This window comes from Paramormyrops kingsleyae, chromosome 7 (assembly GCF_048594095.1).
Source record: "Paramormyrops kingsleyae isolate MSU_618 chromosome 7, PKINGS_0.4, whole genome shotgun sequence".
NCBI lineage: Eukaryota > Metazoa > Chordata > Actinopteri > Osteoglossiformes > Mormyridae > Paramormyrops > Paramormyrops kingsleyae.
Genome location: NC_132803.1, coordinates 30,325,115 through 30,350,758, shown reverse-complemented (window position 1 = coordinate 30,350,758; position 25,644 = coordinate 30,325,115). Strand labels below are relative to the sequence as shown.

The 25,644-nt window shown below is 48.3% G+C and overlaps 1 protein-coding gene across 9 annotated transcripts in view; it reads right to left on the bottom strand.

The window, feature by feature from the left end:
- Positions 1–25,644, bottom strand: part of rgs3a (regulator of G protein signaling 3a) — a 92,888-nt gene that overhangs the window by 25,336 nt on the left and 41,908 nt on the right. For 6 of the 9 annotated variants that reach the window (XM_072714754.1, XM_072714751.1, XM_072714752.1 and 3 more), the window contains 2 exons: positions 24,528–24,653; positions 3,628–4,473 (listed from right to left, as the gene is read on the bottom strand). In XM_072714754.1, the coding sequence (XP_072570855.1) occupies positions 3,628–4,473; positions 24,528–24,653 (972 nt within the window). Of the gene's footprint in view, positions 1–3,627; positions 4,474–5,652; positions 8,286–14,618; positions 14,770–17,040; positions 17,432–24,527; positions 24,654–25,644 lie in introns of those variants that run through there. The other 3 variants (XM_023811086.2, XM_023811088.2, XM_023811089.2) reach the window with 3 other exon arrangements.

Below are 25,644 nucleotides of genomic sequence, written 5' to 3'. Positions count from 1 at the left end.
GGGTGACCCATCTCAATCAATGTATGGTTGCCGTGACAACCCGTTGAGAGGATGCCAGTCCCTCAGCACTGAAACCTCAGAGTCTGAATCCTGCAGACGCAGAGTCTGAATCCTGCAGACGCAACAACGCAAACCCTGCCAAGATGCATTTGGCATGGGGGGGGTGCTGGATGCCTAATGTGACGTCCTAAATATCTGCCCTCAGTTCAACACGGAGATCTAAGCTTACATATGCGGCAGGTGGTTTTGGGCTTTGGGCTTACAGAGCCGGGCCAGAGTCCAGACCATTGAGGAAAATACTGTCGATGGTAACGTCTTGGCGGCTAGCGATTAGCGACCTAAACCTGAACTCGTCCTGACAGAAGCTTCGCAGATCCTGTGAAAACAAGAAACAAGAAAGGAATCGAATCTGCCTAAGCGATTTCCGCAGCGTGACTAACGTGGGAGGGAGAGCTTCCTGAGACGGAAGAGGCTCTGCCAAGGAGAGAGGGGATGGGTCAGTCAATGGATTGGGGTGGGGGGGGGACAGCCATATTCAGAGCAATTGGATAGGGCAGAGAGTGCAGGCTGTGGGCATAAATCACTGTTATCATGGGAATTTAAATGCCCTGACGGTCAAGTATGATGTGGGTGGCCTGGGGTGGGAACGTTTCTGTGCTTTCTGCCGAAGCTGCTTTGACTAGATTCCCTTCATCGCTGCTCATTTCAGCAGCAGTGACGGCCACGGGCGTCCTTAGGTCCAAGCACTCGGGGCTATAAGCCTGATGATCTTAGGAAACCCCCTGGCGATGACCGTATCAACAAGCTGCCTGTCCTGTGCCTCGACCGGATGCCAGAGCAGCCCCCGTAGCCTCTGGGAAGCGCATCCATGCTGCTCTGCACCTCTTGACTCATGCTGGCAGGCCTGAGGAGAATTATTGCGGGACCCCGGAGCCCAGAGTTATTTGATGCGGCATTTAATTTACGTTTACACGCCTTCTCCCAATCCCATTCTACTCTACATGGCGTTACGCCTCCACCTCGATTATGCGTCGCATCCAAAGGGCAATTAACTGCCGCAAATCAGCGTTTGATCGCACGCTGATGCAGGGAGCCGATTCCCGGCTGAGCCGTAGGCACCAGCTTATAAATTAGGTTAAGCAAACCAGCGTGGACTTCTTACGCAAGCTGACTGTTTGGAGATGATGCCAGGATGCCATTCCAGGCTGCTGGCAAGGCTGAGGGCGCCAGATCAAGGTTAATCAGGTGAGGGGCGGGGGTCTCGCTGCGGTTGGTTAAGGTGCTTGATCAGAATGGCGCTGGTAACATAGAAATCTGATTCAAATGGAGAACAGATTCACTTAGTCATGACACTTCAGAGCGGATGCATCAGTGGAACAAATTTTGACATGTTTAGAGATACCAGCGGTAAAAATCGGCACTCGGGAACATCCTGCAGAGCCACGGCGACCCCGACTCTTACGTTCACATCCAAGCTGAAAAAAAAAGCCAGAAACCCTGCAAAGGACCAGTTACCCAGGGAGAGAGAAGATGGCTCTCGAGTGTGAGTGAGAGGAACAGAGAGGGGGGGGGGGCAAGCTCCTTACCCCTCCGCAGCACTTAGAGATGTCATGTGATTTACAGGGAGCAGCGGACAGCGTTTTTAAATAATGGAAACACACAGCTGCGGAAAGCCGGGGCCGTGACGCCACTAGGTAGCAAAATTACCCAAGAGCTGCCAAGACCAACAGAGTGGGAGCGAAGGCCTGCATTCCTTCTGCCGCGAACACACTGCCATTTATGGGCCAGAATCATCGCCAAACCCATAGCCTCCCCTCTTCCTCCTCCTCCTCCTGCCCCAAGTCAGCAGGCAAGTTGGAAAAACGCCAAATCCTGTATAAGGGTGAACTGAGCTGGGAGATGGCTGTCATAGGTGGTTGTCGTAGTGAAGGCGTTTGGATAGATAGGGACTTGGAACTATGGGTCCGGAACGTGTGACAGGTAATAGAGACTGTTATAATCAAACACACATCCTGAAGGGAGATTTAATCTAAGTGGGTGAGATCAGTCAAATGCACAGAATGGGATGCTGGACCTGCTCCGGCGTGCTGTGTGTCCGGACATCACACAGGCGCATGTCTCCCCCTAGTGGACCGTCCAAACACAGCAAGCAAAAAATGCAGGTTCTCAAACCGGAGCCCGACACCCAGTTTCTGAAATATCTGTTGTAAGTTGCTAAATATACTTAAAAAATTCTCTCTGTGAGATAATCTCTGGAGCCAGGTGACCCATAGGGGACAACTAGAGACGTCTACGTAGAGGACCACAGCAAACAGAACTGAGGCTGGCTAAGGCTCTGCTAGTGGTCACCATTCAGTGCCTCGTGCTAAAACGTCACACTGGGATGGATTATACCTATACCGTCTGACTGATCACTTCAACATGTTGGACCACATGCTGGACCACAGCAACTTTCTTCAAGGAAAGGCAGAGAATTTAATATTGGAGGGGACACAACTTAATAAAGCAAATACAACAGTCTATTTATGGGGGAGGGGGTGGGGGGATTGGTGAATGAAGCTAAATTTAATATCGGCATGCCCCCCCCCCCCCCCGTTCCAGTGCCCCTGGGCATCAAGACATCGCAGACAATTTTCTTGCATAAAACACGGCGCGTTTCGCTTGAAATATTCTCCCATCCACCACTAGATGGCAGTCAAAAGCCGAAATGGAAGGAGCCAGCAGAGGCGCACTGACTTCTATTTGCATTTACTGTGCGCAGCATTATGAGTAAGTCTGCAGTGGGCAGTATTAGTGGGTGCACTGGAATTCTAGCCTTGGGTTGGTACATTAACCCCGCCTGCAAAGTGGTGGCATGATAACGAAGTGATATTTATGGTTGACCCCCCTCCCCCAACATCTGACCCGGCTTAGAAGGGAACTTGAATCGGTCTGAATCGGTATGAATGGCGGGACAAATTAGCTCAGAGAAATGTACAGCGTTGGAGTTTACCAGCGTTAACCATAGATAGATTCACTTTTACTTTTCCTTCCATACAAGAGTTTGTTCTCTCCTAAACTCACCCCCCTCCACAACACCCATGTATTTTTAGACTCGACCACCAGCGCACCTCCAGTAGCTAATCAATACTACATTGACTTTTTTTAACTGATTAAATTAATGAAGTGAGCAGGCGGTGAAATTTAGCGAATACATGGAATGACTGGGGCGCCCCTGAGGAGAGGTTTGGGAACTGAAGCGATGTTCATCCAGCCATCCAATAACTTATATTGCTATTGGCAATAAGATATCAGTAACTTTTTGGAGCAAAGAAGAAACTCGTGTAGATTTTTATGGTGTTGCTGTTCATTTGTATATGTTGTAATGTTACATGCTACGTGTTTTGTTTTCTAGGATATATATACACTTCTTACCCAGGTAATTAGCTTTAAACATTCTTTTACTGCCTAAGACTTTTGCACAGTACTTTATAAAATTTGCTAAATAAAAATGTAACAGACAGACTGTAGATACACTAGTAGCTATAAACCCTGAACAGTGACATAAATGCCCCCCCCCCCCCCCCACCCTCACCTGTACACCGCCAGCACCCTACACCATCAGGCAAGGAAGAGGAGCAGACTGACCTTCCTCCCGGAGAAGAGCATGCATAGCTGGTGCATGGAGCCGCCGTTCTTGGTGAGCTCCCTCTTGAGGGTGCGGGGGGAGGGCAGGGTCCAGCCGGCTTTGTGGGCGGGGTCGGCCACCTCCAGGCAGTTGATGGCATTGTCGGAGGCGAAGCAGGAGCCGCGCGGCTCCTGCAGGAGGCTGCCCTCGCTGTGCGTGCGGCGCCGCAGGGAGCCCTGGGTGCTGGGGCCTCCGCTGCCGCCGCCCAGCCGTGCGATTGTGGCCGCCTCCCCCATGCCGCCCAGCCGCCCAGCGCCGCTGCGGTCCTCCAGGTAGTTGTCGTCGCTGTCCTCTTCCTCATCATCCTCTTCCTCCTCGTCATCCTCCTCGTCCTCCTCATCCTCCCCGAGGTCACCGTCCCCGTCGGTGGCCGGCGAGGAGAGCGCATCGGCGCTGAAGGAGCGGTCCAGGCGCAGCTCGGGGATGATGAAGGACGAGGAGGAGGAAGAGGGTGGGGCTCCGGTGTCGGCCAGCTCTGAGCCATTGTCCTCGGCCCCCTCCTTGGTCCCCTCCTCATCCTCGCCTCCTGTCTCTTTCACCTCCTCTGGCTCACCTCCCTCTTCATTCTTGCCTCCCCACCCCTCGACGGCCGGTGAAATTGCCTCTGGCTCCCCGGTCAGAAGTATGGTCGGTATCTCTGCCTCCTCCTGTGGGGGGCTGCGGGCCTCCTCCTGGACAGTCAGGTCCCCGAGTGTGAGACTCCCCGGGGTGGGGGGCTCCGATGGGCTGGCCCCTGGGGACTGTTCGTCCTCTGGCCTCTTCTGGAGCTCCATCTCAGGCTGCTCTCTGTCCTTGGGCTCCAGCATCTGTAAACACACGTGAAAACCTTTAATACTGACTCAACTCTCATCAGGCCTGTTGCTGCAATGCAGGGTCCGTATCTGTTAGGGAGTGACTGTCCTCAAGCAGAGGCCTGCATGCTGCTGTAACAGAGGCCTGCATGCTGCTGTAACAGAGGCCTGCATGCTGCTGTAACAGGACGCTAAGGGAAGCAGAGCGCCCCCTGGTGGTCCTGCCGTTCACACACTCAGACCGCCGCAAAGGAGACATCCCCTTACCTGTTTTTTTACATCAAATCATCATTTTCCAACTATTACCAACAAATTGACGTGCCTCTACTGCCAACACTGCATTCACACACACATCACAAATCGTCATTAAGCAAAGCTGCGCTGATCATTTTGGTTCCCAAATGTGTGGGGCTCCACACTCTGCAAATCTAGCTGACCAAATTGTAGCATTTGTGGTAAATGAGGATCTTGCAAAAATATTCACAAGTTCATTAACTGAGCTCTAGATTAATCAATAAAGAATGTATATAAATATTCCAGTTTCATTCTCGCTTCTTTACTCCAAAATGTGGGTAAAGTGATGGTTAAGACAAAGCCTTTTCAGGTTGGAGATGGACTGAAAGGTGAGGTCTATAGTGAGGTCTATGGCCAGACATTATAGCTTTTTTTCCATAAAAAACATGTGACTGGAAGCTTGTTTGAACAATGCATGCGGACAGCATCCGCATAGCACAGGAAACACACAGTGCGCTGATGTAAGAGGTGTTGATCTCCTCCGTCACCATGTGACTCCAAATATGCTCCCCTCACCCCTCTCCCCTGCTCGTCAGCAACTTTGCCCCTGTCAGCAGGGGGCGCCAGAGGGCAGTTAGAAAATACTAAACATTAATGGGCTCCCCTAATGGAGTCCTGAGCAGTTGATGCACAGATACCACATCGTCCTGTCTGCAGATCAGTTAATATAATAATTAGATATACATTTATATAAAGCACCAAGTCCAGCTATCAAGCACTAACCCTAGCTGCAAAATGGGCCTCAGTCAGTTGCTGTCTGGTGCAGATAGTTGACAGGGCTGTATTACACTGTGTTCATGGTAATTACTGGTGCCAAGTTAAATAGAATTTGTTCTTGAGCCAAAGCAGGCAAAAAAATTGTGTAACAAAAAAATAAATAAATAAATCACAAATGTATACCTATAAGATGGACGACGGCGAGTAGTAATGGGAGCAACAGGGTAAATAACCGAAACAGCAAGTCCCAGAAGTCTTCTAGTCATGGAGAACCAATCTAACAGCTCTGAAACTGCATAAGAACAAAGACTGCCAGACAAAGAGCATTAAATTCAAGCAGAGTGCCAGTGAATTGCAACGGAGAATGGCAAACTCAGGCTTGTGTGGGCATGGCCTGAAGCGACACCCTGAGGCATCAAAGGGCACTGCAGCTGGATGGGCACTGGCCTGCTCCCAGATGTTCCTAGAGTAATTCAACCCATATGTTTTACTCAAGCAGAGACCCAATGGCACGTTCTCCAAGCAATTCAAGGATATGCTTTAATTCAACCACCTACTTTACCTAGAAAAAGATCTGACGAGATGCTCTCAGAGTGATTCAACCCCTAATTTTACCTGCGTAGAGGTCAGATGAGAAGCATCTCGGCATGAATCCTTTTTCAGTCGGACAATAGAAATCACAGCTTTTGGCTATGGGCTGGAGAGGACCTCCATTGGATTCATGCTGAATGTGGCTTGGATGCAGGGGGGCAAATACAACAGATGTAAATAATGGGCGGAAACACCGTAATCCATTAGTCGCCTCAGACTTGATTCTCGCATTTGAGAAGAGCAGGGCTGTAATCCAAGCAGTCTTATAAAGAGAAAATGGTATGCATGTGTGTGGGTGTTTATGTGTGTGTGTTTGTGTGTGTGTATGTGTGCGTGTGTGTGTGTGTGTGTGTGCGTGCGGGTGTTTGTGTGTGTGGGGTTTTGTGTGCGGGTGTTTGTGTGTGCTTGTGTGCGCGTGTGCTTTTATGATAAAAAAGAACTGTGGAGTCACAAGGCTGCTTTTCCCCTAAGTGCACAAACAAGCGGTTCTTACGTAAAACCCACCTCGCCAGTCAGACCACCCGGCCCAGCTTTGGTCCATAAACTGTCGTGGGACTGCACACTACACCCCCCACCCCCTTAGCCCCACGGAAAAAGGGCCCTGATTACTGCATGCTATTTTAGGCTGAATTTAAGTGGGCAGCATCATACCATATAGGAGACGCAGGCAATACACAGAAGGCACTGTTTGCAAGCACAACTGTGACCCCCCCCCCCCCAATGCCGTCACTCTGGCTCACAATAACGGTAAATGTCACAAGACCTCTCCTTCAGCATCCGTCACTCTGCGGTCTATCTGGGCCAGTTGGGGAGCCTTTATGTTGCTTCAATTAGGCAATATTCTCATATTGAAATTGCCATTTAGCCTGCCAGCTATAAATAGCAGCTGTTACCTCGCTACATACATTCTCTCGCACACAGGACGTGTTTGCTGACGGATAAGAATACTCAGGACATTTGAGTGTATCGACTGAGCCTCTTTGACCGCCAGTCTGTGTGATGCATGATAAAAAGATAGGCCTACGTGTGAAGGTCTTTAATCCATCACATAAGCAGGATGATCTGAAACCAGTGGTGGGCAGGGTTCCGCTAATTCGCTAACTGCTAATTAGTGAAGTTAACTTTGTCGTTAGCGGGTTAGCGTTTACGCTAACTTTGAAAACCGCTAGTGGATCAGTTGGCTTCTGTTAAATTTAGTTCCGCTAACTGGAAATCCACTAACATTTTTTCACAGGTAACATTAATTAAGTTTAATAGTCAAAAATGTTTGTAAACCCTAAAATCATTCATATTTTTTCCTGTCTGTTGTGAGTGTGTCTGCAGCAGTCTATCTGGCACGCTGTTGGCTACATGAAAACACAAGACGTGATTGGTTGACAAATTGTCAGATTTAAGGTAGTCTGGGTTAAATGTAAGTGAACAAAGATAAATTCCATTTACACTCGGGTACCCAGAACTAAGTGGAGAATAGTGGCCTGTGTCACAAAGCTGGATTTCTTGCTTAGCCAGATAATTTGTCAGATTTTAGGTACGCTAGTTTAAATGGACTTTATCTTTGTTAAGATTACTTTATCTTTGAAACGTTTCGGTTAGCTGTGCCCACCGCTGTCTATATTTAAGAATAAATGACATCAGGTTAATGAAATCCAAATAAAGTCATATGCAGATGTAGTGATTGTTGGTAATTGATCATAATAAAGAAACAACATTTTTATATTAAAGCAAAAAGAATCAGACATTAATGGAGGCAGAGATTTTTGACTGTAGTTTGGGAATCTAGTAATTGACTGGTTAAGCAGTGCTCTCCAGAGCAGAGACTCTAACATCCTGGCCCTGGATCATCAGTCATGGCTGACATGCGACGCCATTGGCCAGCGGCAGGCACAGGGGCGGTGCCACAGGTGCGTACAGCTGTGATGGCCGCAGCGATGGAGATAGGAGTGCTCTAGACCAGGCCCACTCCCATCCTTACCAGTTGCTCCCTCTCTCCCTTCCTATTAAAATCCGCACAATGAAAGCCTCTTTTGTCGCGCCAATCCAAAACGTTGACGTGTTCTCCGTCCTGTGTCACAAGGGGGGACGCCAAAGGCAGTGTGACCGGCTGGCCATAAACAATCAGAAGATCACCTGGTTAGAGCCGTTAAGGAGCTGGACGTACCAGCCGTGGCGACAGACGCCTTCGGGCGATTCACTGTTATGTTCACTGCATACTGTGTTCACTGCATACTGTGTTCACTGCATACTGTGGCTGTGAAAGTCTAACTGTAGCCAAACATACAGGAGGGGAGGCCTGTCGTGACGTTTGGAAGTCAAGTGGTCATGTGAGGGCTGTTTTAGGGGGGCTTTAGCCCCCTGAAATGTACACTAATTAGTTTAAATTGTGTGTTCTCATTCATTTAAAGCCCTTTTTCATCAGACCCCCTAGTAAAGACCTAGCCCCCTCCCCCCCCCCATTTCATAAATGTCTAATGTTGCTCCTGGCATATACATAGATTGGCATGTACACAGATTGGCATATACACTATGCCGTTTAGCACAAACTTGAATCTAATGTACATAGCTTCGGAATTCAAATGTCATAAATATAGAATCAAATAAGTATATTATTATTAGCAAAGACATAAAAGATTTTTATCTGAAGACAGTTACCCAGCTTCCATTTTAAACCATTTACACAGCTGGGTGCCTTTGAATTGAAGCAATTCAATGGAAAAACTTGTCAAGAGTACAGCAGTAAGTCTGCTCCTATAACTTAAACTGGCAGCCTATTAGCTGTAAATCGATGTCCCAAAGCACGGCGCTTTCCGGCTACAGTAAATGGATACTGTAATTGCTTGTGTCAGTCTCTGAGAGGTAGTGAAATGACATAAGGCTGCTTTGAATCCTGCCTAGTCACCTATCACCAGCATCAAATGACTTCCAGCTGGCCCTAATTAGGCTAACAACACTGCAGAGGTGAAAGAGGGTCAGCGACCAGGATCTACTCAAAGTCCAAGAACGACACTGGCTCTTGGCCAAGGGCTGTTCTTTAAGTTTGTTCATTTGAGGGCTTTCGATTGAAATGTTCATTTCCTGTTGAGTTTCACTGTACTTCCTGTGCCTGTAATGGCTCAGAAACACAGTGAATTTCACCTTTGTAGTTTTTAAGTCCCCCCCGCCACCCTGTACTAGATAAGTAGTTAGAATATGGGTGCATGGATTGTTAATGAGATTTCTTAGTTATTCAAAACACATCAGCACTCAGCCCTGCAAATTTTGAGAATATATCGATTGGACGGACAAACCTGAGAGCAGAAGGCGGCAGGCAGTTATCTGGGGTAACGCTTCCCTGACACACTGTGTCGCCTGCATCTTTGTTCCCTGTGTCCTTCACACCGCTGAGATCTGCATGAAGGTCTGCTCCGGGTGTCATGTGCAAAGATCTCCGCTATTGCTCAGGTGGTGGTGGGGGGGGGTTTGTTTGTGGGAGCTGGGGTGCGAATAAGCAAATAACAAGTACCGAGGGGCACTAAATGTCTGAGATGCCCGGCTGGGTCAGTTTTCCTGGTGTAGTACGAGGGGGCGCGTACAGGGGTGGGGCCAAAGCAACACTGGCCCCAGGTGAAAGCTGATTGGCCCCTAGAGAACCCCTCCCCCGTCACTCACCTATTGGCTAATGATAAGGTTGGCCCCTCTGTATGAATTATGGCCCACCTTATCCTCCCCCCCCCCCCCCCCATATAAAATCCTAGAACTGTCCTTGAGTATCACCCAGAAAAAGGATATCCTAGGTGGTGGGTCTGGATGTTTAAATGTTTAAAGTACCAGTCAGTGTAGAAGGTTTGCGACCCACTTCAAGAATACAGAGCCAGCCGGGCCGAGGTGGGGCCGGCACCCGATTATGCCAGATGCCTATTTGAGGCTGGGGGCACGCTGCCAATCTTGGCCCCCATCTGACACGAGCTACTGTCGTACCTCCTAGAGCCAAGCTCCGCTTTACCCCTCCCTGGCCCAGCCAATGTGAGGGGTGAGGGGTCCCCAGCCCAGCTGTACTGCAGCATGCAGCTGACCTATGTGGAAGCAGTCCCACAAAACCTCATGCCAAAGCCTTTTCAGTTTTGCACAAATTGAATTAATACACTTTTACCGAAGTATAATGTTAACATCTCATTTAATTAGCAGCTGCTTTCATCTGATGAGATGTACAATTGAGAAAGCAGGGTCAGACAGTCCCTGGAGAGATTAGGGTAAGGGTCTTGCTCAAGGGCTAAATAGTCATATCACTCTGTCGACCCTGGGATTTGAACCAACAACCTTCTGATCACAGACACAGCATTCTAACCTGTTGAGGCACACACCAACCCCAAAACAGAAAGAACACAGTGTGGATAGAGATGAGGAGAGAGGGTGATGTCCACCCAGCCCAGGTCAGTTGCTGAGTGCCCCCCCAGCCTCCTTTATCTGTCCCCTCCTGCAGTCCCCTCTCTCCGCCCCTCGTAAATAAATCAGTGTTGAATCCCCAGCTGGTGCCTCCTGGTTCTCCCCATCCAGGCTTCAGAATCCTGTGAGGGAATGAGGAGGGAACGTAAATCTCTCCTTGTTTTTCCTCTGACGAACAAAAGCACCGTTATCAGGCCCGCAAATGTGTGCGCGACAGAGAGCGCCTTGTTCCGCCAACAGAGCATTCACAAGACGCTGCTGTCACGTGGGAGAGGGTTCGGATCCCAAGCCACGAGTCTTCCTCAGCCTTGTGTCCTGAGAGGTCTCCTCATCGACAGCGTTTCCCAATTTGGTCCTTGGGGCCCCACAGTTGGTCTATGTTTTTGCTTCCTCTGAGCTCCCTGCCAGACCATCCACATTTTTGCTCCCTCTGAGCTCCTTGCCAGACCATCCACATTTTTGCTCCCTCTGAGCTCCTTGCCAGACCATCCACATTTTTGCTCCCTCTGAGCTCCCTGCCAGACTATCCACATTTTTGCTCCCTCCCAGTTCCAAAAACGTGGGTCCCCAAGGACCGGACTGGGAAACACTGCTCATTATTAATGAGGTCACAGGCTTGCTTGGAGGGGTGGGGGGTGGGGGGCGGGGGGGTTGTCCTACTGGAATCCCCAGGTTGGACAGCCCAAAAAGGAAAGTCTGCCATGCTGTTCTTAGTGGAAGGAAAAGTTCAGTGTTAAGCCATAAGACAGTTCAGTTCAGAAACAAGGAACACAGGCACACGAATGAAAGGCTTTTCTTCATTGACAGCTTATTCTCCAAGTGTTCAGTAGAGACAGGACTGAGGTGACTGTAAGTTACATATATGAGATTTTTGCATTTTTATTTATTTAGCATAGTGTTTCCCAACCCAGTCCTTGGAGACTCCAGAAAGTCCACATTTTTGTTCTCTCCCAGCTCCCAACACACCTGAACCAGGTGTTCAGTGTTCTTGATTGTCTGGGAGCTGGGATGGAGCAAAAATATGAACTGCCTAAGGGTCCCCCAGGACTGGGTTGGGTAACACTGATTTAGCAGATGCCTTTATCCAAAGTGTATTTGTTTTTCAGACAATGGGGTCAGGCAGTCCCCGGAACAATTGGGGGTTAACGACCTTGCTCATGGGCCCAATGGTGAAATCATTTTGCCGGCCCTGGGATTCAAACCAGTGACCTTCTGATCCTAAAAGGGAAAATCACTAAGAAGGAATCTATAGCTCAAAATGGGATCAGGAGAGTACCAAACAGAAGCTAGGAAGGTAAAGTAGACAAGGAACCTGAGAACCATCCACAAGCCAAAACCAGAACAGACAGAACCTATGGAAAGAACAGATCCAGACACAGAGATCAGAGGCAGGAAAAAAACTAGATAGCACTTCTGCTGGGGGGCCGCGGCCTAACACTGGCGAAAGTGTTACCCCAGCATTTAATGCACATTATGACAGTTTCCAGAGTTTAATTGGACAGTGGTGGGGGGGGGGCAATGAAGATTTATTAAAAGACCACCTATTTCATGAATACAAAGGAGCTGCATTTCTCCACATTTATCACCCCCCCTGCCCCACCCTTTATCCTGCCCCCTTACCCATCCAATCAGAGCTCCTCTCCCCCACTGTCCATCTGTCATCCTGTTAGTCTAAAACCATCATTTGTCAAAACTGAAAATGCTGGAGAAGACCCAGCTGACCCGACTGGGAACGGCAGGCAGCAAATCCCGAAATCTCGAGGTCAAACCTGCCAATCTGTATATTGCATGGCTTATATTTTAGCTGGATATTACATGATTAGATATTTTCGTTCTCAGTACCCTGACATGCCTCATCCATTATTAATGCCTTCAGAAGGTCATTCTGGAGAAACTGAGGTTCACCCAGTGGACCGCGGTGACAAAATGGCCACTGCGGGGGTATACAGGCTTCTCCCTCTGCTCTAGTATTGATCTGTGAACATGTGCCCCCCCCCCCTCCCCCCACAGTGCTGGGGAGGGAGGGACGGACTGAGACTGGAGTCGTAGATCAAGGTGACAGATATGGCTGAATTAAGAGGTAATTACAGCCCACATCCCGAAAACGGCCGCCCGGGGCAAAATAAGCCCGGCCAACGTCAGCTGATCCGCCACCCCCACCTCTATTCATCTCTCTGCTTCACATCCACCTTGACAGGGCAGATTATAGGATTTTTTAAGGCGGGGGCATAATTCACATAGAGGGGTCAGGCGGTGAATGACAGGGAAGGTGACCTCCAGGGGCCAATTAACTTTCAGCTGGGGACCGTGCCCCTATGCCCCCCACGCACCTTCGCACTCTTTCTTGTCTAAACCCTTTCCATCATTTCCCACAAGTTTGTTTCTGCCCCCATGTGAGGTCCCCCACCCTTTCTCTCCCTTTCTGAGCATGCACAAACATCACTTAAGACTGAGCCGACGAACAACTCACACTAACAACCCTTGGGCTCAATAGTCAGCGGGTACAAAACTATCAAGAATTACTAGCTACTAAAGCTCCTGCCAATACCTAATGCTACAACTAATACCGCTGGACCTACTATTCTCATCACTTCTCCCATAATCCTCTTCACACTCGACAGACGGCTCACAGGGATACATTGTTTGCAGTGAGCAATATGCACTGTAATGACAGCTGATTTATTAAAACAGCAATCCATTGGCAAAATGTTACCCTTTGCAGATTTATAATATGGCATAAAAATGCTGAGCACAAAATAGCCACCTATTGATTTACGGCATGTATAAGTTTTGTCTTTTTTTTTGGAAGAGAATCACAGATAAAATCATTCATATTCAAGCAATAAAACAGTTCAAGGACTGGAAAGACACACTCAGGGTATCCTTTTGTGGGTAATAATCGGGGGCATTTCTAAAATTTTTTAAGGTGGGGGTGCATAAGAGGAGCCATAATTCACATGCAGTGGCTAATCTTATCATTAACTATTGATAGGTTTTGAATCGGTGAGTGACAGGAGAGATGCACTCTGGGGTCCATCTATGAATACAGAATCAATGGGCCCGTACGGGGTTGAGGTGCACTGTGTCCCATTTCATAGATATTTTTCCCTCCGCTACTTCTGTTGAATGGCAGAACACTTAGAAACACATATAAAGGTGTAAAGGAGTCAAATAAGGCCTTTTCTGTAATTGATTTCAGTCCGACGAGCCAATTAATCAGTCTTATCTGGCTACATTTATACTTTGATGTCCCGATGCCATTAGTGCCGCCCTCTCCTGGCTCAGCCCACCCATGCAGCTGTCCTGCGAGATCATGACGATCCTAAAAGCCCCATGGTCTTACGCACACACTCATTAGGAGGCTGGCTTACGTCCGGCCGTGGCTGGCTGGCTCACTGGGGAGCTGTTCTTCCTATAATGAAACAATCTCACCGCCGTCCAGTGAAATCGGGGCCGTGATCCAATTAACCGACCCGAACGGGTCGCATCACTGCACGTCCACCAGCTGTGGGGCTCATCTCCCGGAGCGGAAAATGTCTCATTTCGCCCTGGCTCTCCTCACATCGCCGCGTCCGCCGCCCAAACCCCCCCTCCCCCCCTCAACCGCCCATAATTCCTCACGTTTGGGTGCTGACCCAGTCACTACAGGGTGTGCCTGGATGAGTTCCCACAGTTATGAGGAAAAACGAGCTCAATTAGCATGATCCCCAGACCGAGATAAAGCTCAGAAGGAAGCTGCAGCGGTTCGACAAATATCCCGGGCGAGGAAACCCTGGCGCAACCTTCACTGGACTTTTATAAAGACTTGACCACTCTTTGCCCTTGCAGAACCAGGCATAGACTCTGGGTAAATGTTTTTAAGGTAATGTCAGACATCAGAAAAAAATACCGTCCCAGTGGAGCAAGAGAACAGGAGTGAAAAAGACACGACGTCCGAATTTCGAACAGGATTTCTCTGCAATCTGAACTCCCATTTACAGACTCACAATCGCATACACTGAGCCGTTCTCCCAACCAGAGAAGACACAGGCAGAACACACACACACACACACAAATGCGCGCACACACACACACACACACACTCAGTCCAGCACAGGAAAATCACTCCATGCTCATACACCTGTTGTCAGAAGACTCACCAAGTCACCGGCAGAGAGGCGTGTGTGTGTGAGAGAGAGAGAAGACAGGACTGGGAGAGAGAGAAAGAGATGGATGGAGAGAAGACAAGAGATCTAGCCAGCGGAGGGGGCTAGCGCTGAATCGTCATCCCCGCCAGAGCCACACGTGTGTGTGTGTGAGTCTGATGACCGACTGATATAGAGAGAGAGAGAGAGAGAGAGAGAGAGAGAGAGCAAATAAGGAAGACAGACAGAGAAGAGAACAGAGTATGTGTGTTTGTCTCTGTGAGTGCACACCATTAAGTTAACCCTCTGGACAGAACATTAAGAAGCACTGCTTGATAGCTATGTCACACAGTACCTGTGGTCATTTATTATAAGATACTCACCCCCCCACAAATCTACCTTCTGCTTCATGGAACTTTTTATGTCCTGCTCAGCCTTATAAACCAAACATGCATAAAAGTGCACACTCACTCACTCCCTCAGACACTCTCACTCCCTCCCTCACTCCATCAGACACTCTCACTCACTCACTCATGACACTCTCACTCACTCCTTCAGACACTCTCACTCCCTCTCTCACTCAGACACTCTCACTCCCTCCCTCACTAAATCAGACACTCTCACTCACTCACTCACTCACTCACACACTCTCACTCCCTCTCTCACTCACTCCCTCCCTCAGAACTCTCATTCCCTCACTCACTCCATCAGACACTCTCACTCCCTCTCTCACTCACTCAAGACACTCTCACTCACTCACTCTCACTCACTCCTTCAGACACTCTCACTCCCTCTCTCACTCAGACACTCTCACTCACTCACTCACTCACTCCCTCCCTCACTCACTCATTCCATGCTTCTCATCGCCTCCCAGGTCACGGGATTTGGATACTCTGAAACCCCCGGTTACGGAGCTGCACTGGGCCACCGGGTGAGACTAGCTTGCTAGCTGTCATCACTGCCGGCTGACCACTGCATCATTTACGGCATGTGGGCTCAGTGCACACAGGACACACCCAGTGACAATGTGGTGTGTTTCAGGAGCTCACGATCACCTTCTCTGCCACTAACTGCTGCCTGAGGGCTCCTCTGATATGCTCATGCTGCGTGACCCCTCAGTGTTTGTGTTTTATTTAGGACCAGAGGTGTCCTTGTCAAGGGCGAAACCGCCATGAGTCAGCTGCAATTGAAAAGCAGTTCTCATCTCGACCTTCACTATTAGATGCCCACCCACCACAACATACCCCCACTCCCCAGCTACACCCCCCGACAGCTGAAAATGGCAGATAGACAATAATAATCGCTTGAGGCTGGACAACGTACTCTGTGAGTGACAGTGAGTGCCGCCTCTGGGTCCCTCTCTGGGGGCAGGGGGGGGGGGGGTATGACTCCCTTTGAGGTGCAAAGACTCCCAATTGTGAGCCATGTTAACCTCCATAAGAAATGTTACAACACTTCAATAAGTCCTCCCAACACTAACTCTGACACTGGCTTCATCATACATGGACATGCAAAGCCGGAAGACATACAGGTGGAGTTAAAAAGAGACTAAACAGGTATCAGACCTGCAGGCAAAATGAAAACCAGGTGTGAAAGGACCCAGCAGAGAATGTCTGTCCATGCACGGTCTGTATAGCTCATCCTCTTTCAGCCATACCATGAGTCTAACTTGAGAGATGAAGAGGCTAAAGTCAGATTTACACCCACCAACATTCAATCAGATGCCCCTAAAATTCCCGAAGATACACACACCCCTCTCCAGTCACATCGCGTTGCTGGGAGACACACCCACCAGACACGTGTGACATCACTTCAAGCATCCCGAATCGGTACTTACGGCCAGAGTGATCCGGACCTGATCGGAACATTTCGAGGAACAGCCCGTAGAAAAAAACAGGTTTACTTGCTTAATTTAATCAGAACGAGGACGCTGTTAAAAAAAGTCTTCCTAAATGTATTTATAAATTTATAAATGGTATTACTAAAAAGTCTGTAAAGCCCAGTGGAATTTCATAAGTAGAGCACAAACTAGAGAAACTGTTATCTGTACCCACATCTCAAGGTTAAAAGAATTAGGCTTAGACATTTTTAAATAAAGCCACAAAAAGCAAAACCATTCTGTTAAAAAAATCAATGAATGAATTGTTTTTACAAGCACAGTGATCACACTCATCACTCATGTCACAGAGAATCCATCAGCAAGCAGACACACACACACACCCCAGATGCACAAACATCTGACACACACACCCCAGAAAAGATAAACAGTAAACAAATATTTTGACATAAATCTGGTCCACACATTTAGCTGCGCACACACACACACACTCACCTGCGCACACACACTGACACATCTGCATGCACATGTTCCTTAACTATGATCTCCAGCCATTGCCCCCCCCCCCCACATTCCTGTGTTACCCTCCTCCTGATGTACCTTAGAAACGGGCATCTGTAAAGCGGGTCAGGCTCGGTGCAGGGGGTCCGGTGGTTGGGGTTGGTGTTGAGCCTCTCCGGAGAAGAAAACGTGTTCAGCTGGAGACTTCGGCAGATGGAGGTCAACGCCGCGTGGAGAGTGTGGCACAGGGAGATGCCAGTCGTCTGCCTTTCTCTCTCTCTCTCTCTCTCTCTCTCTCTCGCTCTCCCTCTCTCTCCCCCAGGTTCTGCCCACCTCACTGCAGTTTTAACTTGGATGCCAACCTGCTCCCGCCCGTGTGTGCGATTACACGTGCGCTCACTCGCTCGCTCGCTCTCCCACTCTCCCGCTAGCACGACCCCACAGACGCGTCTCTGCCCAGTCACCCTGCTCCCCCCACCCCCCAAGCGCTATTTTTAGACCCGTAAATCAGGCCCCATCCGGCGGCACCTGAATCCACCACTTGGACCATCTCAGCTGGGCATTAATATCTATATTCATTTACTGGCAGCGCTCAGAAATGATGACACGTTTCGCCAAGCGCGTGCATACATCAGACGGCAGGCTACTCATATCAAATTAAGATGTCCTTAATGTATAAGCACCAGAAGAAGCTCACACTGACAGTATCTTGACATGAAGCAGGCAGTTACAAGCACACTGGGGCCTGCGTAAGTCTTTGGCCGTTTACATCCTCTCTCATATATTATTAATGCTTATAGACTTTTGGAAAGCAGGCCGATTAATTTTCACAGCTACAGTAAATCACACCATTTATATAAGTCTTCCCCTGGGATAATATGCTGGAATTTTGACTTACATGGACTGGAGACATGTAGGTGTTCAGTATGGAAGCTCATTATTATCACATTCTTTTTGAAGGTGATTGTGTTTCCAGGGGGAAAAAAAAGTAAGTTGTTACCGTAAACTTTATTTTATCCTAGAGTATTTTTCCTTTCTAGTAGCATTAATTAGCGATTTCAGCTAATTATGAATTAGCTTTAATTTAATGACCAAAACTGTTCAATTAAACATGCACACCAGTCAGAAACACCTTCATGAAAACTAAAATATTTACAGACAGGTCACCAAAAAGAGATTAATGGGCAAACATACACACACAGACACACACACACACACACTGATAATACATTGCTCTCACGCCTCACAGCGTGCTGTAATCTAACAGTGCACTGTAACCTCCTTGTGAAATCTTGCATGCACAACTAGCTTTCTCTCATTAGCTAAATCCGTTACACCATATTCCATAATGACAAGCTAACTCCACCTATTCCATGGTATTCAGCCAATCATAAGTCTGTTCCATCTACTACAATTTTCTCCAGCCAATCACGGCCCAGCTACACCTGTTTTGTATTCCATTCATGTACCTTATCTGCCATCTTTCCAGGCGATCCCTACCTTGCCCATCTCAAGTCCATTTCTTCTGAAGCCTGGGGTGATTCTAGGATTTTTTAGGTGGGGGGCATAAGAGTGACCATAAATAATTCTGAGGAGCCGACCTTATCATTAGCCAATGGTATGTTTTGATTTTGTGAGTGACAGAGGAGGGGGCACTTGGGGGCCAATCAGCTTTTAGCCCCGCCCCAGTATATGCCCCAGCCTGAACCCTAGACACAGTGCCACTGCCCGACCTCAACACCACAAGAGAGGCACGCTGCAATTCATCATGGGATATATCATGCGTGTGTGGATGTGAAGCACTCTGGGCCTAAGTCCAGGCTCGGGGCAAATTACTAATTTTAGAGAGACTGTGGGCTGAGCCAAAGCACCTCTTGGAGTTGACAGGGAGCTTGCATCTTCTCATTCTGCATCTGACAGGCTCCCTCGCAGTCATGCCTGCTGGGACCAGGCTGGAGGCTCTATGGCCTTGGACCTTCCGACGATAAAAAAAAAAGCCCTTAACTGAGTCGTGACCCCCGAGAATCTGCTCTACGTAATAATCGCTCGGCAGGGCACGGCCGTTTTTCTCAATCGATTCACGACGCGGCGTGCTGCTCTGATGTCAATAATGAGGGCCAGCAGTGTGCTTTACACAAAAGAGCATCAATTCTGTTGCCCTGTGGGAACTGGGCGAGCAAGAGAGGGACAGACAGAGAAGAAGAAAGAATGGCTCAATGGCTAGCATGGGCCATTTTGTGAAACTGTCAAACAGCCATCCTGATTCACAGCCTCGTGTTTGCCCAGACAAGATCCGATAATGTCAAAGGCGATCATTTATGTATCAATTTATTCACTAAACACAGCGACATTGTGGATCACTAGGTATCATTCTATTCTCACACATCCAGGGTTGCGGGTTGGATTGACACCCTCAGAAGTGTCTGCATGCGTTGTGCTTTTATCCTGCTGTGTTGGAATTAAGAATGAAAATAGTCAGGTGAGGAACTTCAGCTCGATAAAGCAGCTGGTGGGTCGGGTAGAGCTTGTACCTGTCTCTACGAACCAGACCTTTACGTAACATAGTGCCGTAAATAGTGGCAGCAGCTTGTCTCAAGCAAAACGTGCTGTCCAAAAACAGCATCCGTCGCAGGCTTAAAAGCACAGACAGCACGGGCTGAGCTGGAGATAATTAAGGCGATCGATTCTCGCTTTGTTCCAACGTGCGGGACCGCGAACGACAAGACTGCAACCCCATCTGGAATTATCTCTATTATCTCCAGGAAGCAAAGGGTACAAAGGGGGTCAACTTGGGATCCAAGATTGCCATTCCGGGCAGAGATGAAGCCATTAAGCACACAACAATCAAATCTGGCCCTCAAAGCCATAGAAAGATTAAAAAAAAAAAACAGAGATAAAAAAGGTGATTAAAAACCCAACAGATAAAAGCCTGAATTTAATATGTTGGTGTTTATACTCTCCCACCCATAAATAAAGAGCTTAAAATATGGGTAGAGAATCTTATATGCGTCACCTGAGGGATTAACAGAAAATCATACAGTGTCAAAATAAAAGTAACCTCTAGGAACTAATTTAAAGTCTCACACTGAATGATACACACAGACTCTTTAAGTATGATCCCCCCCAGGACCAATCACCAAATAAATTTCTATTTGCCTTGACTATGGAGGTGTTGGTGTGCACTACTATCCATGAACCCCCCCCCCCCCCAGCCATTGCGGGAGTGTCCTGAGTGGTGGCGTCTTCACCCCTTCAGATCTCACGTTCCCCACCCTCAGCTGAGTGAACACTGATAGTGGATTGGAGGGAGGGGGTACTGGAGCAGGATGGACAGGGATGTTACAGGACAGTAATGTCAAACTTTCAAAAGCCTTGACAGGCCAAAACAAACTACCGTGTTTGGTCACAGCGGGCGACCTTCTGGAGATTCCCAAGACGTTTACCTCTCTTAAGTTTCAAAACACAGCGCAAGTACAAAGAGAAGGCAAGTGTCTCACATGTATTTCTGCATGTCTGAGAAGACAGACAGATAGACAGACAGACAGACAGACAGACAGGGAGGGAGGGGCGCCGTAAAGGGGAGGAGAGTTAGGATGATTCCATGGCCCAAATTGTGTCCTCCAATATCAAATTCTGTCCTATTTCATTCAACAGACAGACAGACAGACAGACAGACAGGCAGACAGGCAGGCAGACAGGCAGGCAGACAGACAGGCAGACAGACAGGCAGACAGACAGGCAGACAGGCAGACAGGCAGACAGGCAGGCAGGCAGGCAGACAGACAGGCAGACAGACAGACAGGCAGGCAGGCAGACAGACAGACAGGCAGACAGACAGACAGGCAGACAGACAGACAGACGCAGCCCTCTCTCCCTCAGACAGGGGAGGTTCCCTGCCTCCTGACACAAGCCCTTCGGTTGAGTGTTTTCCTGACAGAAAGCTTTGAGCGGGTCAGTGAACTAAAACAGGACACAGTGTACGGGGTTTGCAGATAAAGACCACAGGAGCGTGATGGAAGACAGCCCGGGGGGCCATGGAGGGGTGGGGGGTAACTGAGAGAGGCCTGCCCTTGCGAGAGCGCCCCCTCCAGGAGAAGAGCCCCCGAAATGTCAATGTGTTGGAGGTGAAATACCAGCATGGGACACGGAGCCCAAAGCTACAGGCCACATTCAAGGGCATCAGCGGGACTGAGACAGGAATAATACGGTACACAAACAGAGTGTTTCTCTGCCTTGTTTCAGTGGTGGGGAAGCAAAGAGCAAAGACAAGAGAATAGCTATGCATGAGAGACTAGCCTTATGTTCATTTTACTTCATTCCACAAACTTCTCTTAGCAAAACACACTGTAACTTTTCGCGGGTAGAGGATTTTCAGTTGAGCACCCAGGCTTGGCACTGAGAGTTAGGGCTGCACAATATCACATCGCAGCTCTGTGACGCATGTGTAATAATAGCCAGGGCTTTAGATGATGTAAACATTTGTCTGGACGCCAGCTTTTTGATAATATACGGATATTTACTTGCGCCCACAGTTTGCTAATTCGATTAGTAGTATGCCTAAAATATTAATGAGATTGGTATTGTGACGCCCAAAAGTTAGCAATCTGTATAAATTTGACATGCCCTTATATTTAATAAATGTGTCTGACTTCAAATTGTAAACAGTACCATCACACCACCAACATCTTATTACCTTGTTCATCCACAATATCTCCTCTTTCAAAAGGTGTTGTGACTGCTGATCTGTCCTTTTCTTCAGCGCCACTTCAGTACTTATCATTTCCATGATTTACCAAAACAGTAGTATGTAGCGTGCACCGCTAACTGAACTTAATAAACATAAGGATACATCAAATTTATATAGACTAACTTTTATATCTCAGCATGATATACAGTCCTTCTGTGAGCCGAAGCACAGGACTGTTTGTGCAACTCGGCCTTTGGGTCATGGAGGTGAGAGCAGTAACTTCACATCACAGCTAACACAGGACAGAAATGAGGCCCCCTGTAGACTCCATTGGCCAGCTCTCACTTCAGCCCGGAAGCTGTCCCAGGGACAAGGACTTACTCCCTGACCCAGTTAGCCTGTGCTAACAGTATGCTGAACTAGCCTGGGCTAATAGTACACTGAGCTAGCCTGGGCTTACAGTATGCTGAACTAGCCTAGGCTAATAGCAAGCTGACCTAGCCTGGGCTAACAGTATGCTGAACTAGCCTTGGGCTAATAGTATGCTGAAGTAGCCTGGGCTAATAGCTCACTGACCTAGCTTGGGCTAATAGTTTGCTGAACTAGCCTAGGCTATTAGCACACTGACCAAGCCTGGGCTAACAGTATGCTGAAGTAGCCTGGGCTAATAGTATGCTGAAGTAGCCTGGGCTAATAGCTCACTGACCTAGCTTGGGCTAATAGTTTGCTGAACTAGCCTAGGCTATTAGCACACTGACCAAGCCTGGGCTAACAGTATGCTGAAGTAGCCTGGGCTAAATGGAGAGTGACCCAAGCTGGGGTCACACTCAAAGTTAACAAGCCAGCTTCCGGGATCCACTCCTGTGACTTGGCAAAAGTTTTGAGAGGGCAGTCACATGGAGTCCAGATCAACCGTAGGACAATCTGGTGACAATGTGCAAAATGACATCACAGAGCAGGCCCCTCCCCCTTCCAGGGATTGGGCCACATGACTCATTAGGACCCACCCACAGACACAACAGCTAATCATGTCAAGGCTGCATTCATGCGACAGTAAATAAGAAGCTTTGAGAGTTATGGCAATGGTGGGTAAGCCTGACAGCAAACTGTCTCCAGCTTTCCATCGCCCCCCTATTCCTCCCCCCCCCCCCCCCAAAAAAAAACAGGCACGAAGCACAGACAGGATCTGTCAGCAGCAAACTCGATCTGTCACCTGACGCGTCAGCTACGACACAGAAACAAGATTCACATCTCTATCCTCTAGTCCAGAGTTTCCCAATCCAGTCCTCAGGAACCCAGAGACAGTCCACTAGGAGCTGGGAGGGAACAAAAATGTGGACTGTCTGGCAGGGAGCTGGGAGGGAGCAAAAATGTGTACTGTCTGGCAGGGAGCTGGGAGGGAGCAAAAATGTGGACGACTGTGGGTCCCCAATGACTGGATTAGGAAACACTGCTCTAGTCCCTTGCCAGCCTAAGCTATTTCAATAAATTAATGGTCATGTTCATGATGCTACCAAGAATTCAGCAAATAGAAATACTAGCATTGCAAATCATCGAATTAGCTGAAGTGAACCACTAGTGAGCTATACAGTGGTATCTTTCTGGAACACAGAGCCACATCTGTAAAAAAATACGTCAGGTGAGGGCTGTTTTTTTTTTTTAAATAGCATGTTCTCATTCATTTTCATTAGAGTCAGATCCTCCTGGGGTCACCTGACCTCATGATTTAGCCCCATCCCCCTCCATTTCATGTCTAGTGACTATCTTGGCAGACTCCATAACACAGATTCTCCAGCTGCCGAGACAGAAATATGCATGTAATTCATGTGTCTGAATTACAGGGTTCGTATCACTAAGTATAACATTATGGCGGCTTTTTAATAACCCTGAAGAAAAAGCTACGCTCAGCTCGCGATGGCAGCCGAACTTCAACCAGCATCGCAGCAGACTTTCCGCGTCCATCGTGTATAGGTACCGAGAGTTAAAATCACCCCGCTGTTTATTTACATCTACAGTATGCAAGTGCTGTGATTGCGTTCTCGACCCCATGTTCAGTCGGATCTCCCCCCCCACCCCCCCGCCCCACTGATTGATTTAAAAAAGGAAAAGGATAAAGGAGGCACCGGGCTCGCTCCGGCAGTAAGTGGGTCACCGCCACACCGACGCTCAAAGACGACGGGTGGAAATGAGAAATAACGGTGAATGGGAGAGAGAAAAGAGAGGATGACAGGAAGGGAACGGACACACTGCCCCCCCCCCGCCCACCCAATTCCCATGGGATAAAAGAGGCAGGTGATATCTCCGCTTTTATGTGATGAAAAGTGGAGGGGGGTCGATTGATGCCAGACGTGAAAGCCACGGCTGGCGTGAGCCGATCTGTCACCTTGTTACCCGAGCTTCGAGGGCTAAGCTGGAAGCGGGAAAGGTTCCTCCAGCCCTAAAACTGCCTCCCAAGTCCAGGCGAGGACAGTACCACACTTACAACCCCCCCTCGCAACCTTGTCCCGAAGAAGCCATTCAGAATAGCAACCTCAAGAGCCCTTTAAAAAGCACATAATGCTGCGTCTTGAGACAGGATTAACGGTTTAGGACCATGTCGGGCAAACAAAGGAACATAATGACAAAATGTCCGTGTGGTCCTCTTACGTCAGGACCCTCACTGGTCTCTATGAGACTCCCCGAAAAGGCCAGAGAGCAAATACACCAAGGCTGCCAGAGTGAAGCACGTGATGGAGAGTATAAACACATTAAAAGAAGAGAGATGGCCATCCATCTGTGAACACGAGCGCCAGGAGTAGCTGCATGCTGTGTCAATGTGCAAAATGGACAAAACAGCCCCACCCCTTTCCCTAAACCTAACCACAGTCCCTTCTCTGCCGGCTCCCCCCCCAGGGCCTACCTTCTCAGGGGTTGTTGGAACCTCACGGTGCTGCAGCTGCTTCTCAATGTGGTCCCCCAAGCACTGGTAGACCCTCCTCTTCTGTTCAGTTGAGTAGGCCTCCAGGCTGAGGAGGCAATCGCATTTCTGTGGATGATCAAAGAAAAAGCTCTGGAGATCAGAGGAACTGGGAAAACCTCTTCTTACATCACCTACCTCTTCCCCCCACAAATTTCTGACTTTTGCCTAAAACCACATCAGCTATTCATTTGCCTTATCCAGCTTTGCCTCTTCCTTTTATCTCCAGCTAAAGGCCACCTTCCAAACTCAAGGCAAATAGCACAGTAAAACTCCAGGCCAATCCTGTCAGCTTATGCTCATGCTCAGAGCTCATGCTAATGGCCAGTGGCTAATGCTCATGCCAAGAGACAACACTGAAGGCCATGGGTCAGTCCTATCAGGTAATGCTAATGGCCAGTGGCTAATGCTCACCCTAAGAGACTATATTAAACGCCATATGCTAATCTTATCAGCTAATGCTCATGCTAACAGAGAATATTGAAAGTCACAGGCCAATCTTATCAGCTAATGTTTATGACAAGAACTAATGCTAACGGCGAGTGGCTAATGCTCAGGCTACTAACACTAAAGGCCATGGACCAATCCAATAAGCCAATGCCCATGCTAACAGCTAATGTTAATGTACAGTGGCTAATGTTTATGCTAAGAGAGAATACTAAAGGCCATGAACCAGTCTATTCCGCTCATGCTCATGCTAAAAGCTAAAGCTAAGGGCCCGGAAAAGGCAAAATAGTGATAAATGCTATTTAGCATGTGGGCCAAAGCCGTTCTCTGAAAGACACAGTGAACAGCACAGTCATGGTCTTGAACTTGTGATTAAAGCGATTTCTCAGCTGTTATGTTCTTGTGATCTTATTGTGACTTTGGAGTGACATCCAGCACTTCCATCCTACATAAGGATACTTCCACAGCCATTCGGAAACACTAATCGTCTGCGCAGAGACTCTTTGTGGAATGTCACTTTTTACAATATATCTTAATATCTCCAGGATGAAATTTTATGACAAGTAATATTAATCCTTAAATCGATCTTGTCCAGAAAACAAGCCATTTAGTT